Consider the following 20,640-nt stretch of genomic DNA (forward strand, 5'->3'; position numbering starts at 1 on the left):
AGGAAAAAAAAAAATCTTTCATGTTGAGACAGCTCTACTGGCTCTGGCCAGCTTACGTCCCCATGGGGTTGTTTATTTGCAATGTTGTTTTGCATTGATAAAAGCACTTTTACTTTCCACTCATCTCACTTCACATTACATTCCGGTCTGTACCTGACATAATTGGACATCATTTATTGACAGTCTATCACGTTTGAATATTTATCCTGTAGACAGTGTTCGGGGAACGGCTCGTGACTCGCTTCCTCTTTGAAAGTGACTTCAGCGATGACCCTCACCTGCCGTCGCCACTGCAGCTGCGGGGGAGGATCCTCCTCAAGAACAAGAAGCTCAAAGCACACCAGGCGCCGGTGGACATACTCAAACAGAAGGTCAAAAAGGAAGAAAGACATCCTGTCCACACATATATAAACATTTACATAATTTATATTTGTCAGGTAGCATTAGTGCATTCAATATTTAGCAGTGTTGATTAGAGTGCTGCCACATAAATAATGGATGCTAATGTGCTCAAATGTACACCTCATGACAACATTTTTACTCAGTTTACCTAGCACACATAATTTGATTCAGTATATACAAACACTATAGATTCTCTGCAGATAAGAGGTTGTGCATTTACAGGCAATGGGTAGAAATAGATCATATGTCAGATAAAGGATTTCTTTGTTATTTAGGTCTTTTTTTTTTTTTTTACATGCACTCACCTGTACAATATTTTAACCATTTTTACAGGCTCACCAGCTGGCCCACATGCAGGCCCAGGCTAGCAATGGGTCACCAGGGGTTACTTCGCCAGGAAACCACACCAATGAGGAAGAGGAAGAGGAAGAAGACGAGTACGACTACGACTATGAGTCTCTATCAGATGGTAAGGAGAAATGCAATGGGGTTTATGATCCCTGGAAACACATTTCAAGCACAAAACTACCACAAAAACTCAACTGAAGATTTCCATGGATGCTGTGGTTAAAATATCACATCAATTCTATTTATATTCTTATGTTGTAGCCCTTAAATCAGTCTCTTTTTTTTCTTTCAAACACTCAAGTCTCTTTTTACTTTATCATCTATTCTCACTCCCTTCCTTTCCTATTTTATCTTGCCTGTTTTTCCACATAGCTGATGTCCTCACAGCCTCTACTGCCTCATATGGCCTGGAAGGTAAATGCACGGCTCTGATGCGCCTCTCTATGTACCAGTGTTTCCATCTAATTTTGTTTTGTGGTGGTAGCTGTTGGTCTTTCGCTGATTAATTTTAGTTCTTGATCATCTTTGTAGATTGGTATCTTAAATGGCTTCTCGAAATGCTACATTTAGATTTTGACCCTGAAATTGGGTTTTAAGGGGAAATTATGGCTCCTTGTTGCAAATGTACTTGCTGTGGTTGTCTATCATTGCAGAATAACTACGGAGGAAACACTGGTATGTAGACATGCACTAGTGATCTGCATCGTTGCCCGTATACTGTAACAGCTGCTAGCTTTCTGCTTTTTGTGGACGTCAGCTTATGTTCTAATGCATTGTAGCATAGCCACCTATCGTTCATGGTAAGCAGCAGTTCAAATTTTAACCACTACATATTATTATTATTATTATTATTATTATTATATCTGGAACCCAGTAAAAACTAAAACTACTTCCATCTAATCCGTTTGATAGTAAAACATATTCTGGAAGTTGTGTTGTTTGACGTTTTGAGCTATAATTAATGTGCTAACACTGAGGATGACCTCTTCTCAATTACAAGACATCCTCCCTCATTCTCCAATGTAGCTCATAAAATAAGGACAACCATGTGTGTTCTTTAGTACAGACGTTAAGACTGCTCTACTTTGTAGTCGCTATTATTCATAAAGCTTTTAGAATCACAATTGGGTGGGCCCCAAGTACATTTATCACTGCTAAATTGCTAACAATGGATGCTTTGCGACGTCAGGAGTGTTTGTTATGATGTACACTTGTTTCATCACCATTATGTAAGTGCAGTAATGCAACATGCTTAACTACCGGCTTGCTCCAGCATTTTTTCTTGTGACTTTGTTAATATGCACTTTGTGTATCCATCATCCAAAATGACTTTTATTCTAAACCAAATTTCTGTCATGAACACAATAACTAGAGTAATCTGGATATTGTTTTAAAAAAAAAAAGTTGTTTGTGTTTGACCTGCTGTTTTTTACAATATGTTTTTAACGCAAGCTACAGTATATCTTCAGGAATTATTTGTACAACTCTGCTGTATTAATGAAGTATAGAGTGGGGGCCAGATGGGACCATACTTTCTACATTTAGACTGTCCTTGAAAGATATGTAAATCGATGATTAAAAAAAAAAACACATTTCATTAATTTCAGTCAGTATTAGCATGATTTCTCTTTCACATCACCTCCACCCCCCCCCCCCGTACTGTATTTGTCTGTGACCTCGCCAGTGGCTGGGCAGGCTCATCAGGGAAACAAAACAAAGCCATCTGGTTTCTCAGGCCCTACACTGCCCCCGCACTAAACAACTGACCAGGGGAAACTACCCTGTCCCGGTCGCAGTCCCAGGACTGCTCTCTCCTGATCCCTGCCCTCTGCTTGTCCCTGTCGGAAGAATTTACCGGTCAAAGACCTTTCAAAACCATTTCACTCATATAAACCTCATAGAGTGGTTCTGTTTTGATACTTACTTTTTTTCTCAGTAAACTATTAACCATTACTCAGACAGCTAGCAAGATATCCTGACTACATAAACTACACTCCACCCTCGACTGTCTCCATTTGACCCTACATGCTTCTACTTAGCATCAGCTGGCCCAGTTAATACAAACACTTGAGCACCAAACTGCCAAGTTGCCACCTTCTCTTGTTCAACAGTAGCTCCTTCCAGTCACAGTCTGGCCCAACTCACTTCTCTGGCTACCATCTACAGGGTGACATCCAGGGTCAACTCTGTTGCCAAACCTTTTTCAAAGGCCAAGATTCCAAATGTCAGGAATTAAACAAGTTTTCTGTGATAAAAAGCTTCTGCCTTTTCGAGCTGATATGTTTCTTTCTGTGTTTTTTCGCTGCGATGAATGTGTAGGAGGAACAGGAGCAAAGGGAATAACTCCCTACTGTTGCTCCTGTTTACAGTTGATAGACATTGCTTTGAATATCAACGAGGAGGGGCCTTTGTGCCCTTTTTTTTGAGAGCCTGCTCATGGGCTCTGCAAGTAGTCAGGGATATTGAAAATTGCTTTTCCCCTTATAATTATCCTGTAATTGTCCCCACCTGCAGTCATCTAAAATGCATAACTAATCTCTGAATGAAATGCAGAAACACTGTATATTATTATAATTAATTGTATGTGGAAACATGCCAACAACATGTTTGTGATCTCATTCATCACATGTCACTATCCTGTCCATTAGACTGTGTAAGTTATCTATGCAGCTGAAGCTAATGCAGAAGTACCTTTTAAGCTGCAGTTAAATCTATTTTCTGACTTTCTTGAAGTCAAGAAAAACCTCTTTTGAAATACAAAGTCAATATATATCAACTCCAATGCATTTTTATTCAGCAAATACATTTTAAATCAAGGCTGGATGTTTGTCAGAACAATTTTTGCCTCAACTAAACTGGATTAAATTTTGTCTGCTATGCTAATATACTTTTTTTTTTTTTTATGGATTTGAGATGGTGTGCAGGAATTACATTTATTAAGAAATGTCCATGTCCTTAAAAAGAGTTGCGATTGGGGGCGGGCTTGCTTGATTGGCAGGTATCTTAACCTGTCACACTCAACCATCATTGTTGCATTTCTTTCAGTTTCCCCCAGGTTCTTCACTGTTTGCAGTTTGTATATGATCCAATGATACTTTTAATTTGCACTGCATATTCATCTTGTTTGTTTTTGACACTTGATTCACCCACGAAACATTCTCTGCCAGATCCATGCTACACACAGTACTCCTGAACACCTATTAACACCTGAGAGCTACTATAATTCATTGTTTTTCCTAAATAGATAACATCCTGGATGACAAGCCAGAGGGGAAGAGCTCAGCAGACAAAGAAGAGCAACCCGTTGATGAAATACCGAAGAGGATGAAGAAGTCTGATAGCACCACACAGAGCAAAGGAAAGGTAGGGAACTACAGTATAACATATCTTGACGAAGAAGCCCATTTCATAGCTACTAGGTGCCAGTGGGTAATTTGGATTCAAGCCACTGTTTATAAGTAATTTATTTTAAGTAAAATGTTTACAGTGTTGTCTGTGTCCTGTGTCTACCTGCACCTTTAGGTGTTTGACATGGAGCTGGGCGAGGAGTTTTACCTTCCTCAGAACAAGAAGGAGAGTCGACAGATTGCCCAGGAGCTGTCTGACCTCATCATCTACTGCCAGGCTGTGAAATTTCCTGGTAGAGAATATTTCATCATTCAGTCTCTTTGTCACACACATAGCTCTTTTTCTATCTCACAGATTCAATGTGATTTATTCTCTGTCACAATCTTTCTTCCATCCTCACCTCTTTTACTTTTGACATGCTATCCTCTTTTTTCCCGTCTTGTCCCAGTCTAATCCACTCCCATGTTATATTTAAGGGGTCAAACCTTTCCCCATATTTTTTTTTTTCCTCATTGCTAGACATTTAATATCCCAGTGTTACACTCCATTCCTCTCCCACACTGGACACCCACAGAGATGATGAATCCTTTTCTCCCCATGGGGAAGATATGGTTACTTCATTGTGTTGTCAGTCCCAGAGCAGCACAACAAACACCAGCGTTGTTTTGTACTGTCCCTTAAGGAAATGTTTTTGGGATGTCCTGGTGGCTGAGAATAGTTAGTACCCAAGCTTCGAATTTGATCGACTTTGATGGGCCTTTGTCACATGTCACTTCCCTGTTTCTTCCACTTTTAACTCTGTTGCTACAAGGTGATATGTCAACATTTTAAAATGGTTTCATTTTAAATGCATGACAATGCTCTCTGTTCAGCAGTTTAGGATGTTTGACTTTGCTTTCTGTATCCTCATAAAATGTCTTGTATTTCCTCTTTATTGGGATCTATCTTCATTCTGTGCTACCATTTATCTCAAATATTTCTTTTTGTTTAAATATCAGCCTCTTATCTCCTCTTTCCTCCCTCAAGTGTCCTCTTCTCTGCTTGTCTCCTCTTTTCTTTACATGACATTTGCCCTTATAAACGTTCCTGTGTTACCACTGGTATTTTATTTGTTTACTGTTTCCAATGACCTGAGATCTGAGAAAGAGAAGACAGGGCAAATAGCCCATTTCAGACAGCAGACTGGTTGTTACTCTCCGCTCTCTGAACTGGTTGCAGACATGTTACTTCTAAAAACTTGTCTGCAAACATTTAACTCATCTTAATTCAGAAAATGCATTGCACGTTTCTCATCTTAAATATTTTCAAGACAGAGATTTTACACCAAATACAAAATAGCTCAAGATGAACAGTATTTTTGCATTAATTTTTAGTAACTCAAAGGGTAACTTTCATTATTCAACCTGGACCATATTTTTCTAGGTTTTTGGGAACAACTATCTTTGACATTGGTCCAGTATTAAGCAAGACCGGGGCTGTCGGCAGTCAGCGAAACAAGCTACAATGTAAGTTATTGGGCAATTGTGCACCTTCATATTACGTTCACAAAAGAGCTTGTTTTGCCATTGACAGGCTCAGATTAATATTCTAAGTGTCTGACAACATTATGGAAAGGATTTCTGTTAAAGTGTAAGATCCTTTTTGTAAACATAAAAACATCCAGGAAATTGCGTTCGCAAAAGCCTCCAGACTCCATGTAAATATACAGTAATTTTATCATCGTAAAAAATACACTTCATTCAAAGTTGACAGTTACAAAATAAAACTATGAAAAGCCGTTTTGGTTTGTGTTTCCACTTTAACAACAATCACAACTCTAGCTATGGTTGAAATAAACCTAGTTTACCGAATTACATGTGAAAATAGGTTGGCTCTATACACGCTAAAAGTATATATATATTTTTTTTAAATGGAGTCTGGTGGGTTTAGCGCTAGCGACCTCAGAGCTGTTTCTGATTAAACAAAAAGGTCTTAAAGAGGTTTTAAAAGGCCTATCTCCGTAGGGATCCTTTCCATAATGTTGTCAGCATGTCCGTGGCAAAAACAGCACTTTTAGTGGACAAAATTGAAGATGCAAATTTGCCCCATAGGGTTACATTACAGCACGGGCTGCAGCTGCTGATCACAGCATTCTCGCCTAATACTGGACCAATTTCAAAGATTGTTGTTCCCATCAGTCACTTACATACAAAAACATAAGAAAATAATGTCCAGGTTGAAAAAAACGAAATGACCCTTTAATGACATTAGTCATAACAAACAAGACCTTTGAAAAGATTGGAAGCATCTATCTGCTTCTATGCTGCATTCTTCATGTAAAAATAAGCTTGTTTTAAAGGCAAAAACTATTAGCTCTAATCATCTGTGCTCATTAAAACAAATGCACTTGGAGTGATGCGTGGGATGGAGCAGACCAACTTCCTCAATATGATAAAAATTGACAGCATTTAGAGAAAATGAATGAGAAAAATGTATTGATGTTTCGAAACAAATTGTGAATACTGATGTACATGAAGTGTGGTGTCTCTAGTCTGGCTGTGTAGCATTATTGACCACTTTCCTCTGTCTGCCTCTTGTGTGTGGGAACACAGGCCTGTCCACGCTGTCTCCAGCCGGCTCTGGCAGAGGGAAGGACCGGGGAAAATCCAGGAAGTCCATATTTGGCACAGCTCCTGCTCGCTGCAGCACAACAGGAGAGGTCGTGACCCAGAGCCGCACCCCTTTGAAAGGTACGCAGGGCCTCGGGGTGGTAATTGTTAGTATGAGGGTGTACATATGGAAAACACATACTGTATATTAATACATATTTTTGTTCCATTTTTAGGTGTAGGTGATATTTTGAAAATGGGTGTGACTAAATGTGAATAATTTGACTGTATAAGCAGCTGAACAGTCGCCACAGTGCAAAGCCGGCACAAAATATGCCATTATAGGTTAGAAGTGATAAATGAGGTTAGTTTCTTGTAAAACACCGCACCATAAGGAGTCAGAGTATCAAGAGTATTTGTTGTGGCTGTATATGAAAGAATGCACGCCTGTTGAGGATTTAAGTAGATACAATTCTTGTGATGAACTGAAATACTGACTTTCTTCTTCTGCAATGCAGGAACAGAATCTTGATCCATATTTCATCAGCGCTGCTAGTTTCTCAGTTTGACCATGGTTCACAGGCAATCAATTACTCCTCGGCTCCGATTGGTTGTTTTTCTAATGCCAGTAGGAGCACCAGGAGGAGGCAGAGGAATTTATTTAGTACTGTCAGGATTTATTTATAGATATAGACAGTTAGAGCAAATATGACAAAACGTTTTTTTTCTTTTTTTTTTATGAAAGGTACCAACTGTAACTTTAATAAGCAACAATGACATTTAAAGTTTGGGGAAAAACATCCTTAGATAATATTCATTAGGAGTTCTCTCACTCTCAAAAACTACCATCAGATTGTAAATAAAATATTGCTGAATCCTAATTGGTCCTAAGAGCAGTTCTAGCTCTTCATGTAGGACCAACATCGCTCAAAGTAAGAGGCTGAGTGAGCAAATTGGTTTTCAAGGCCTTTAAACGTCTCTCTCTCTGTCCTCCCTCTAGGTGGTGTAGAGCGGCATAGCTGGGAGGAGCAGCAGACGTCTCCCATCCTCAACCCCCCCACCTCTCTCAGCGCCATCATCCGCACACCCAAGTGCTACCACATCTCCTCCGTCAACGAGAACGCCGCCAAGCGCCTGTGCCGGCGTTACTCTCAGAAGCTGATCCAGCACACCGTGTGCCAGCTGCTCAGGACGTACCCAGCAGCCACCAGGATCGACTCGACAAACCCTAACCCTCTGCTTTTCTGGCTGCACGGTATCCAGCTGGTGGCACTCAACTATCAGACTGATGGTGAGGAGAGATGCGGTTTTCTCTTTGTATGCAAAGGAACATCACTTCTAACTTAAACAGCAAGTTCAATGAATGTTTGTGTCACTCACAAGGAAACGTTACCTCCGCTAGGGAGGTTATGTTTTCGGTTTGTTTGTTGGTTTGTCTGTTTGTCAGCAGGATTACGGAAAAACTACTATAATTTTCATGAAACTTGGTGGAAGTGTGTAGCATGGGCCAATGAAGAACCCATTCAATTGTGGAGCAGATACGAATATAGGGGCGGCTACATTCATTATTTTTCCCTTTACCTTAACATTGTGAATGAATTCCTGACTAGGAGAATTCACACTGCATTAACATTGTGTGAAACGGCGTGACTTGTGGAGGTCTGCACTCCAAGTGCCCTTCTAGTTAAATAAGTAATTTATTGTATATATTTATATCAGATGGTCCCAAATAGTAGTTAGTGGAAGAGAAAGGAGAGTGTATATTCTGTTCTACTTTATCATCTTCCTCCTTTGTAATGCAATAGAAAACAACTTCAAGGCCTCCTCTTCATGATAATAGCTTAGCTTTTTACAACTTAGCACACCCTTGAAAATGCCTAAAGGCTTTAATTCTAGATGATTATCATGATTATCAGATTCTAGATCCGTATCGTGCTCTTTTTAAGGGATTGTTGATCCCAAGGTGCGCCACTGCTTGTTTATTTCTGCTTTTCTTTTGAATTCTCTGCTGTCTGTGTTCGCCATCTGACCTTTGACAGATTAAGTTGTTTTCTCTAAAAGACATTAAAAAGAATCTCTTGTCCTCCTCCGTCTTATTCTCTTTAGAGCCTTGTCTCACTCCCTATCCCTTTTTTGCTCTTCCTTTAGTTCACTCCTCTCATGTTTTCTTGAACTCTCTCTATTGCAAATCATTTTTTCCCTTTGGAAAATTTGAAAAGTTTATTTTTGGAAAACATGATCACTCTGTTGTGTGTGATAAGACCCCAACATGCAATCAGACATGCAAGGTTTGTTTATGGGACATTCTTTCAGTCTGGTTGATCTACATCAGAGCAAACAACCAAAAAGGAATAAACAGGAAAAATCGCTGCCGTTAACAATACCCAACCCTGGATCATCTTTGTCTTTAATACCTCTTTTGCTAATGCCCTCAAGGTGGAGTTGAGGTTTTTCATTATTGCTTGTTAATATTATAACCTCCCTCTTTTCTTTCCCTCCCAGACTTGCCCATGCAGTTAAACACAGCTCTGTTTGAGGCCAATGGCGGCTGTGGCTACGTCCTGAAGCCGGCGGTGCTTTGGGACCGTACCTGTCCGCTCTATAAGCAGTTCTGTCCGATGGAGAGGGATGTGGAGAAAATGAGCCCCGCCGTCTATTCCCTCACTGTGAGTTAAGATGACATGTGGAGAAGAATGGACGGTCAATCAGGAAGACTACTTTATCCTTGATAGTTTGTTCCCTTACTCCTTTTGTTTCACACCTTCAGCCTTCTGCCTATTTGCATTTTTATTCACTTACCTCTTTTAAACTCTGTTTCAATTTCAGGAGTGCTGCGTATTCATTTTCTTTAGTAAGGAAGAAGAATCACAAAATAGCTATTTATGTTTATGTTTCATTTGCAAATAGTTTTTGATGTCTTTTAAAAAAGAAAAAAAAAGCTTATTTTCTCATTTTGATGAAAACTAAATTAGGGCTGTCCCAAACGATTGTTTTTTAAACGATTAATCTAGCGATTATTTTTTTGATTAGTCGACTAATCTAACGATAAATTTTTCGATTAATCAAACGATTAATTTTTTGATTAATCTAACGATTAATTTTTCGATTAGCGATTATATTCCCATTGCTCAATTATTAACAATCTATACAAAACAAATTTGAATAAGTATAAATAAATCTCTATTTATTAAAATTGTTTAACACTGCACTGTTCAAGTAAAAATTATTTGTAGTGCAACCTGAAGCCAGATGTAGGCTATGAATCCAACCAAAAAATAAAGTCACTTTCAGGAGGAATACAAAAATAAAAACTTAAAAGTAAACAGAGCAAGTGCAAAGAGAGTAAGTACTAAAACAGTAGTAGGTAAAATAATGAATAAGCTCTTTTTTAACATCCAAGCTGTTCTCCTTTTAATCTTACAGTAAAAGAAAGTGCAGTTTTAGCAACACTTGAAATCAGATGTATCAAATAAATCCAACATAAGGCAAGTGTGTAATATAACAGTCTGTAATCGATTGGGTCACTCATGATTATGATAAACCAAATAAATAACACTGCCGATGACAGCGTTTGATGATGCTTAATGTTAAGTCATAGCGGGGCATTAAAATGAATCAACGGACTAACGTATCGTTGAGCTACTACTGGGAACACATTCCATGTCACTATGTTGATAATCACACATGCTTGGGAGTAAAGCTTAGATCGGCCCAAAAAACTCAAGCCCGACCCTACCCGAGCCCGTGCATGTTGTGTACGAGCCCGGCCCGACACATTAACTGGAATTATGAGCCCGAGACTGATTTAAACCCGAAAATTTTTTAATACATGGACCGTTATAACTGATGTTATAAAGGACTCGTGAGATATCTGAAAAAATCTGGCCTGGTTGCGCAATTATTAAAGACAGTGCTACATATGGGGGAGACACGATATAGCACAGTTTACCTCACACTCAAGTCAGTGCAAGACATCTACCCAGAGCTATAGGAGAAGCTGGAGAGGAATAGCTTTCTCCCCAACCAATGAGGCTAATAAAGTAATGATTAAAAAAACACAAATGCTTGATCAAGTGCCCGGCCCGGCCCGAGGATAGTGGCGGGACATATCGGCCCGACACGGCCTGTGGGTCAAGTTCGGGCTCAGGCAGAGAATCTAAACTCTACTTGGGAGGGAAAGGGACAAAAAGGTGAGCAGAACTTACGCCGCCTTCACACTGGCAGTTGAAATCAGCTCCGTAATACGCAATACGCCCCCAGCGGACGTCGTACTACACCGTTGAAAAGCTTCGGAAGCGATTTACAAAAATGGCAGAACAACTAGAAGGACTGATAAGTGTCTGAATGTCCGATTCTCTCTGACCTCTCTTATACAGATATAAATAGAAAGGCTGCTGCGTGGAGTAAAGTTGACGTAAACGTTGACATGTCACGTCGGTTAAATGTGATATAGCGGTATAATGTTAATAGTTAGTCTGTTGCTAGCTAACCAATTAGCATTAGCAGGTTTGTTTATCAGTACCATAGCAACGCTAACTTCCGTCGGATAGGAACCGTCCGTAGCTTTTCGCAAGAGTTCAATTTTTTGAACGCATCCGGATGACCAACTGACACGATCTTTTTCGCACCGCACTCGTTCGGACCTATGGTTCGGACCCGGTTCGGACCCATTCGCATGCGGTCTGCGAATCTCCATAGGAAATTAATGGCTTCCGGCCGTTTCGAAGCCGTATCGGAGCTGATTTCAACTGCCAGTGTGAAGGCGGCGTTACGGTGTTTTGCTGCTGTTATCCTGACTCAGGGAGGCATTTTACAAAGTCTACAGACTACCACGTTGTTGTTGGCATTAAGAGTAAAATACTCCCATGTGCGAGCCTTTTTCTCAACGTGTTGTTGAACATGCGAGGAAGCCATACTTGCGCTGTTGCTGGAGGCAGCCATGTTATTTTTAGATTTCTACGCGTGATGCGTCGACGCAAATTATTTGTGTCGACGAATTTCGTAATCGATTAGTCGACTACCTTGACGAATCGTCCCAGCCCTAAACTAAATGCATATTTTTAAAAAGTGTCCCAATATTTGATATTTATTTGTACCCTGATTTTTTTTTGCATGGTGCAGTTTCTGAAGTCTCAAGACGTTAACATCTTTTTGGCCTGTTTCATGTCTATTCATCATATAGCTACAATGACTGTGCAGACAAACCACTCAAACCACTCTTAAGTAGGTTTGTTTGGACAGTTTTATTGTGAAATAGTCTGTATATGCTTTCATTATTTGACAGTCATGAGAGCCACCGGGTAATTCCATATACCAGTGAATGAGAACAGGACCTTATAAAAGCTCTGCATTGCATTATCATTTTCTTTTCATCATTTTGTATCACTCATTGCACATTGTTTGTGGAAATGATCAATGAAGGCCTGAAGGTTATCACACAAAATCAGTTTTTTGTATGTACAGTATATTCATGTATGCACTGTACATGTGTGCAAACTGTAGATTATCTTTGCTTCGTCACTGAAAAAACGAGAGAAATTACAGTCTCAGAAGCAGACATTTAACTTTTTTAGAAGTGGAACAGGGAAAAGTTAATTTCACGTCATGAAAAAGATATTGTTTGCATAAAAGTGAAACATAATGTAAGTTATGATTATGTTGATTATGTTCAGTGGCTGTCTTTGCTTTTTCTGAGAAAAACCAGCAGTATATAAACAAGAGGGATGATCTCACACTTATAAAACGTGTGTGTGTGTGTGTGTGTGTGTGTGTGTGTGTGTGTGTGTGTGTGTGTGTGTGTGTGTGTGTGTGTGTGTGTGTGTGTGTGTGTGTGTGTGTGTGTGTGTGTGTCAGAAATATACTTAACATGAAATAGAGATTTGTTTGCACGTGAGAGTGACTTCACTCCTCTGGCCTGCTTGGGTTTTCATCAAATGAAATGAAAATACAGAGGAAAGTGTAAAAAGAATCTTAACGGCAAGTGTTACTCGTTACTCATTAATCATCACACCTCTTTCAGATTGTCTCCGGTCAGAACGTTTGTCCCGGTAACACCGCTGGCAGCCCCTGCATTGAGGTGGATGTTCTGGGCATGTCCATCGACAGCTGCCACTTCCGCACCAAACCCATCCACCGCAACACCCTCAACCCCATGTGGAGTGAGCACTTCCAGTTCACTGTGCACTTTGAAGAGATGTGCTTCCTGCGCTTCGCCGTAGTGGAGAATAACAGTTCCCAGACTACCGCTCAGAGGACACTGCCTCTGAAGGCCTTGAAGCCAGGTAGGAGTCTCAGACACAACAGATGGAACCGGGAGAAAGGATGCTGTCTGCAAGAGCACCTGTAAATATTAAAATCATGTATAAATCAATTACAACGTCTGCAGCGAATATATATATGCGATTCAAAACAATGGCGGCCTGTGTCTTGTCTTGTGTATGGTTAATGTGCCTTGTTATGTCCTGACTCAGTGTCATAAGCTAAATGTAAACAAAACATTTTATAAATTAACTCAACCCATTACAAAGAGCTTAACAGTTTTTTTGTTTTAGTTTTTATCGGCCCATTCAGTGTTATCAGTTTATGTGTAGTCAAAGTATATTTTCTTGTTGTGTGTTTCAGGTTACAGACATGTCCAGTTGAGGACACAACATAATGAATCTCTCGAAGTGTCAAGCCTGTTTATCTTCAGCCGCAGAATAGAGGACGGTCCCACAGGGGGCGCCACTCCCTCATCGCTGGTGAGACTTGTCAGCTCTTCCAAGTTCTGAGATGCAGGGGTTACATTTGATACTGCAGCCTCCACTGTGCTTTAAAGACTGTCGGGTAAAGCAGAAATGTCTTGACGATATGTTTCATAATAACCTGCTGCCTCGCACCTCTCCTGCTCTCCACACAGCTGTTCAGTTCAGAGGAGACACGTGCCTCACGGCAGCACAGGGTGACGGTGTACGCAGCGCCTGGTCCTGAGCTCTTCACTGTGTTCTGTGTTACAGAGCACACGACCGCCAAACAGCTGCTGGACACGGTTAGTGCTTTGCAAGCAAAGATTCATGATGCTTGGATAATGAGATTGCAGCCTGAGCAAAAGGCAGTCCCGCACGCACACACTCACACAGTTTTTTTTGTCTCTCGCTTTTCGTTTGGGTCATATATTACGCAGGTCGTAGCATCTACAGGAAACCCGGCACAGTACTTCCTGTGCGAGGAGAAGGTTCCTCTGTTGAAGGAGCGCAGCGAGGTGAAGCGCTGTGCTCAGCATCGTCCTCTTGCGCCCGAGGAGGAGGTGGTCAGACTGGTCTCCAGCTGGAACTCTGAGGAGGGATACGTGGGGAGGATCTGTCTCAAAACACGAGAGGAGGTACACACAGAGACTAACTTACTGTAGTAGAATCATAAGACTGATCTCAGAGTGGATATTATTAGCATCAAGGACCTGTGTCTTTTTAAAAAAAAAAAGGGAAGTTGCATTTTTCAACATATTTGTTGAATGATTTAAAACACTTTAATCGCAATGTGTGAAGCACTTGATACACACTTTTTGTGACCCATCATGTAGACTATGGCTCCCCCTTGTGTTTTTTTTTAATATAAGTAATGATGCATTGAATTAACAACCCTTGTGATACCTCACCCAGAGGCACTCTGCTATAGGAGGGAGAGTAGCTTAATTGCTGTAAAGTAGCTTAGTTTAATTAAACATTTTCATGCATCAAACTGACCTGGTGCTGGTTTAAATCTGGGTTCTGCATATATTTACTGTTACTGTGCGGCTTTATTCTTGCAGAACTTAAATGAGAAGAACTCGTTGCTGGAGGGAGAGGAGGAGGTGACTGTGGGAGGTAGAGAAGGAGCAGGAGGAGGAGGAGCAGGAGGAGGAGCAGAGGACGATATGTTCTTCGTCCAGGTCCATGAAGTTTCACCAGAACAGCCTCACACTGTGATCAAGGCCCCGCGCTACAGCACTGCTCAGGACATCATACAGCAGGTATGGAGAGTCAAGAACCTTTCTAAGCTTTGATTTGAAACTTTGCAAGACGTGTATTGCCAACCTTAAAGTGGCTTGATTTGTTTCTCTGGTCAGACATTGTCAAAGGCCAAGTATTCCTGCAGTATCCTATCTAATCCCAATCCATGTGACTACGTCCTAATGGAGGAAGTGACCAAGGACGCCGGCTCGAAGAAGTCCTCCACCGCTAAGCCCCTGCAGCGGCTACTGCTGGATCACGAGTGTGTCTACCAAGCTCAGAGCCGCTGGCGCGGCGCGGGAAAGTTCATTCTTAAACTCAAAGAGCAGGTAGCTCTAAACATGATGGCTGACTTCCAATGCTAGAGACTTACTAGATTTTTTTTTTTATTTTGCATGTGTTTTACCTTTTATATTTATGTGCATTACATAACTCCTTTGAGCATGTTTCGACTTTGTATGTGCTTGCATGAACTGTTTCTCATGCTGCTCATTCACATCTCAGTTAATCCATGTTGTATGCTCGCCGTTGCATTTTAACACCTGCATGATGGATTGTATGGGCTTTTTAACCTGTTGCTGCTTTCCTTGTTTGTAAGCGCTTTTGTGTGCTTTGTTGCTCCGTGTTTTTGTGATTTACTGTGCTGTGTTAAGTTTTATCTGCTCATCTTGTTCCAATGTTTTCTATGTTGTATGTCTGTCTGTATTTATTTATTTATTTCATTTATTAATCATCCTTTCACACTCGAGGTCATTTGTGCTGACATGTTTGTAAGTAAGATATTTAAATGAGCTGGCTCGTTGAATAAAGGTTCAATTATCTTTAATTAGTGTTTAGTTTCTTTCTTTTTAAATAATTAAGACATGCTGAGTGAGGAAAAGGACATGACTAAATGGATCAATAAAATAATCATTTAATTCCTGAGTATGAAAAAGGAAGCAAGAGTGCACATCTAAGGATGTTAAACTATGGAAGAAGAAAAACTGCCTGCACATTTCTCTATGTTCTTTCTGTATTTCAGTAACGTTAATTTATTTCTTCTTCCAGGTGGTGCGGGAAGACAAAAAGAAAGTAATTTCCTTTGCCAGCGAGCTTAAGAAGCTGACCAGCCGCAGCCGCAGCATGACGACTGGCGGTGGAGTGGACGGTCCTGCCCAAAGTAAGGATGATAGAGCTGCATGCTGTGTGGCTCTGACAGAGCTCCAGGAGTGAGGCTCACACTCTGCCTGCTGTCTGTGCATGGAAAGGCAACAGAGGTACCGTATGTTGTCTCTAACACCTAACATCACAAAAAGGAGCAAAACATTTTGAGGTGCCACTCTGTTTAACTTTAACATTTTTACAATTTAAAATACATCATTCTAAAGTACATTGTGTGTTTGCATTCTGTATAGAATTGATATGGATTGTGACGTGTTTGGGATGTAAGTACAATGTAGAAAACTTTGGGGATTTTTTGAATTGCTGGTAATGCATGAAACCCACTTTTCTTCTCACAACTTGAAAAAAATGATAGTCAAAGTCATTTTTTTCCTGTTTCAGTGTCTGAATTAGGTTCATGTAATGTAACATATGGTCTTTAGGTATTTTCTGAACCGTATGAACTTAATTCAGAATCCTTATTTAACCGTTTTTTATATTACCTGTTTATTCTGATAATATTAAAAAAGAAAATCTTGAAATCGCAGATTCTGGGGAAAAGTGTAAGTGAATGTGATGAAGAATGATTTAATATAACTGGACTTGTGTTTGCAGCAATGTTAACGATGTACTTCAGAGTCCGTTATCGTGAATAATTATGTAATAACACTTCATTTCCAGCAATATTTCATCTGTTCTATGTAACAGATGGTCTCACTTTGCAGTGTGGCAAAAATGCATTATGGTTGTGATGTTACTGACTGTTGTTTACCAGTTTGTCTTTAAAGCCATAATCTGTGATCCTCTGCAGGGTATCTGTCTGCAGGTCTGAAGGTGTGGGTGGCAGAGGGCAGAGTGGGGGCAGGAAGGTTCTTTCAGGCCTCCTCCTCCTCCTTTAGGGGGCAACTTGAACCTGTCCACCTGCCCACTTCCTCTCTGACTCCTCCAGCCTGGACGCTTCACCTCCTCAGGAACTGGAAGATCCACAAATGAAGTCAAGAGAGAGAGACTTGGGTTAACAAGTTCTAAACTTGGAGGATTCTCCTTTCCAAAAAAAAAAAAGGCGAGGTGTTTCAGCGAGGGTCGGATCTGCTCCTCTCTAAATCCTGTCTGATCCTGCCTTGTGTTAGTTGAGCAAGTGGAGGAGAAGAGTCAATGGGTTCGGTGACAGATCAGCCCCTTTGCTTGGTCAGAAATCCCACCCAGCGTCACTTGGAGCAGTGACGGTCCTGTGGGGGCCGGTAGCTCTGGCTCTTCTTGGTTTATTGGTTGTGGTGTGGCTCCGCAGAGAGTCCGGAGTACCAGAGGCAGCTGCTGTTATTGAAGTTATCAGGTATGTGATCAGGGACATGCAGTATTCCTTCTCTGACCAATAAAAAGGAGCACTTTCCTGAGTCACATTTAAAGGATGAAGAGGTATGGGTGTCAGTTTTATTTTTTTATTTTTTTAATCTCCCAAAAATGACACAAAAGATAAGAAGGAGAAATTACGTGCAAATGGCCTCTGGATTGAATGAGTTTGGTGAACCACATTTAAAAGAGTTATTTAAGCGTCCTAGCACGGGCTACAGTTTGCTATTGGATAACTGTATCATGTATTTGGCTCGAAGTAAAGTATTCCCACTTTCTGGTATCACACAAAGGAAGCACAGAGCAGACAGACGGAGATCTGCTTGTAAAAATAGAAGGAGAGATGTAGGAGAGTATGAGGGCTGTTGAGGTTACACGGTATTCTTCTCTTTCTCAGGTATGGGCTCTTTCTTTTCTGAGGGCATTGTGAACGAGGCTGACAAGCTGGCTTGTTTGGTTCTTTTCTTACTGTTTCAGTTTCACAGTACTGTAAGGGAACATTTTGGGCATCACTCACAGGAAGACAAATATTCAGATATTCTGTAATGAAAGCAATGCTTTAGGTGATTTTTTTTTTTGGGACACTACTGTCGCTGCCCTAAAGGTGACGATGCATGACCAGTGTTTTAAGGCAGTGTAGCTGTGCAAGATTAACTTGTTGAGGGGCAAATGTGAAACAACTTCTTATCGCTGTGGTGATAAAGGTATTACCCTTCTATGTTGCCTTAAAATGTTGCAGCACTGCCTTTTGTAGCTGTATCTCTGAAGGACGATCTGTGGCTCGTTTCACAAAGTATTTTAATTCTGTCATCATTGTCCACTAATAAGTATGTTGAAAGGCATCTTATCATGCCAACCAAATAAATAAATGTATACATTATTTCAAATAAAAATTATATATTTGTTTTAATTTTCATTGAGGAATGCTACTTGTAATTGGGGCAGGATTTGAAATCTAAACACAAGTAGCCGTACAAGAAATTTACCAAAATAAAATAATGTCTAACATTGTTTAAATTATGATTTAAATTCAGAATTATCTAATAGAATAGGTAATTAAGATTACAAATTTGACCAGACATTCGATTCCAGGTTTCGGTCCTGAACAGTTTTAGAAAGTATTGAGACTCATTACACAGTCCTAATGCTAATAGTGCTAACGAGCCATTTTGACTAAATTGAGAAACGCGTTACACACAATGTGACAAGGACTTAAGGAGGAATAAAATGCTAAAACTAATAATATTTCCTCCTTTCATTGAATAGAGCAATGATGATGTTGGCACTAAGATGCTTTGGAGAAACAGCCAAGTCTTCTTCAGACCAGCATTTTGCACATTTTGCTTTTCCTTTTGCTGTCATCTTCATTTGTTTTTGTGTTACTGTCTGAAAATGACAGACTTGATTGTTATGAGATGGTCGAAATTTTTATTTTTATTTTTTATTATGATCATCATATTTATTACTTTTAACAGCAGCCCAGTAGCGAATTCAGTTTTAAGGAAAGCAGAAGATAAATGTTTGGATTGTTTTTACTCTTTGTCAAACTGTAATCAGCATATAGTCCGAGCCCAAACGTGAAATTCCCCACTCAAAAACATTACCTAGCGACAGAATTAATTGTATTTAACTTTAGTTTTTTTTTTGCCTACATTTACTGGCCTGCAGTATCTTTATAGTTGACTAGTATTGATTGATTGTCAATAATGACTGTGGGCTTTTCTTTATTTCTGCTTACTGCTCATTTCATTTTCTTAGAGAATTTACTAAAATTTGATTGATTTGAGGCCACTGTTCCCCTTCTTTCTGTTTTGATGTGTAACATTTCGAGATTCTTTTTTTTTTTCTCTTTAGAATATAGTTGTTTTTTGGGCATTTCACTTATTAATTCGTAGATCTTGCCTATATTGTAGTAATGCAGATCCTCGAGGAACCGTTTTTAAATCTACACTAAAATGGTTTATGTCAGTTGGTCATGATTGGTGAAATCAAGACAAGAAAGGACCTAAAAGACTTTCCCTAACATTGTAGAAACAAAATGACCACTTCATTTCCTATATTAAATCTAAAGAAAATCTGTTTTAAGCTCAAATCAATTTGGGGTTAAGAATAAATTATACTGTTATAAAGAAGTATTTTTGCCCATTTTCTTTAACCCACATTCCAACATAAAACTTGTCATTTCAAAAAAACTTTCTAAAATCTGCAAACGGTGAACACTTCTTTGTTAACATACAAGTATATACACCAAGTTATTATTTGAAATGTTTGCTTGAACTTATAGGCCACACTACACATAAATAACTTGTGTCCCTTTACTTTCATTTGTCTTTAAGTAAGACTTTGCTCAGTGCCAAGTGATAACCACAACTCTAAACTGGTGATTTCTTACAACTACCATGCTGGATAAAAGTGATATCAGCTGATATACATGTGAAATCCACACCGACTTTAAACAGAAAGGGACATTTTCTGTTCAATTGTAAATCTGTCATCAGTGAGGCAGATCTGTGTTCATTGTTTTCCGTCTTTCTAACTTGTAAACCTCATTTCTGAATGTAACATTTCTTAATATGTTGAAACCGAGACACGTGTTTTATGTTATTTATTTTAATGTGAAGCCCTGGTTGGCAATAATCTGTTGTTTATGTATGATTTCATGTAAGTAGTTTTAAGATGTTTTTATTTATTTCAATATGTGAGAGGATAAACTCTCTACTGCCCTAACTTTACTTACTTATTTAGAGACCCAAATAAATATTTTACTTTGTGTAAAATATCCCGTATAGTATTCATTTGTCTGGCATGTTATTCTGCAGTTACACAGCAGCATCGTTTTCTGACATGTGGACAAATGATGATAGTTTGAAACTTCCAATCTCTTATTTTTTAAGATTTTGGTGCATTTGTTATATCCACTGAATATGATATGTGTTTGCTGACTGTGGGCTGTGTTTCGTCTTTAGCACTCTTGTTTCCATAAGACGTGCAGTATACCCTTTACATCCACTATCTGTGTTATGATGTGGCTGTCAAGTGAACAATTGTCTTTTTACTTGAATTTTGAAATGGATGAGAATTGGTGGATTTGTCATATAGAAGGATCACAATAAAAGTTTCAAATACTCAGTGTTGTGTGTCTATGTGAGCTCAACTTTATTTCATAACGAGTGGAGCGTAAGCACAGTAGAGAAAGATGCTTTTAAACCATAATGTTAGGTTGTTATGGTCCAAATCTAAGACAACAGCAAATATGGTACTAGGCACACATAAGGAATTTTATTTACAAACAACCCAAAACAAGATACTATACTATGGCGTTTTAACGACTTTTTCGACATACTATAATATAACTTTTCAACATACTTTATGACGTTTTATGACCTTTTCTTTCAACATACTATACTTTGACTTTTTATGCCTTTTTTAGACATACTTTACTATGACTTTATTCAACATGACTTTTTTGGACATACTATACTATGACTTTTTAATTA

The 20,640-nt window shown here is 39.4% G+C and overlaps 1 protein-coding gene across 8 annotated transcripts in view; it reads left to right on the forward strand.

Annotated features, from left to right (window-relative positions):
- Positions 1–20,272, forward strand: part of plce1 (phospholipase C, epsilon 1) — a 92,998-nt gene extending 72,726 nt beyond the window's left edge. For 3 of the 8 annotated variants that reach the window (XM_039787959.1, XM_039787957.1, XM_039787956.1), the window contains 16 exons: positions 213–371; positions 736–871; positions 1,123–1,164; positions 3,995–4,113; positions 4,273–4,390; positions 6,690–6,827; positions 7,687–7,977; positions 9,189–9,352; positions 12,706–12,967; positions 13,308–13,426; positions 13,585–13,713; positions 13,849–14,046; positions 14,473–14,673; positions 14,770–14,982; positions 15,701–15,812; positions 16,605–20,272. In XM_039787959.1, coding sequence (XP_039643893.1) covers positions 213–371; positions 736–871; positions 1,123–1,164; positions 3,995–4,113; positions 4,273–4,390; positions 6,690–6,827; positions 7,687–7,977; positions 9,189–9,352; positions 12,706–12,967; positions 13,308–13,426; positions 13,585–13,713; positions 13,849–14,046; positions 14,473–14,673; positions 14,770–14,982; positions 15,701–15,812; positions 16,605–16,786 — 2,583 coding nt within the window. In that variant the 3' untranslated portion in view covers positions 16,787–20,272. Of the gene's footprint in view, positions 1–212; positions 372–735; positions 872–1,122; positions 1,165–3,994; positions 4,114–4,272; positions 4,391–6,689; positions 6,828–7,686; positions 7,978–9,188; positions 9,353–12,705; positions 12,968–13,307; positions 13,427–13,584; positions 13,714–13,848; positions 14,047–14,472; positions 14,674–14,769; positions 14,983–15,700; positions 15,910–16,604 lie in introns of all 8 variants that reach the window. The other 5 variants (XM_039787961.1, XM_039787963.1, XM_039787958.1 and 2 more) reach the window with 3 other exon arrangements.
- The last annotated feature ends 368 nt before the right edge of the window (positions 20,273–20,640 follow it).

This window comes from Perca fluviatilis, chromosome 21 (assembly GCF_010015445.1).
Source record: "Perca fluviatilis chromosome 21, GENO_Pfluv_1.0, whole genome shotgun sequence".
NCBI lineage: Eukaryota > Metazoa > Chordata > Actinopteri > Perciformes > Percidae > Perca > Perca fluviatilis.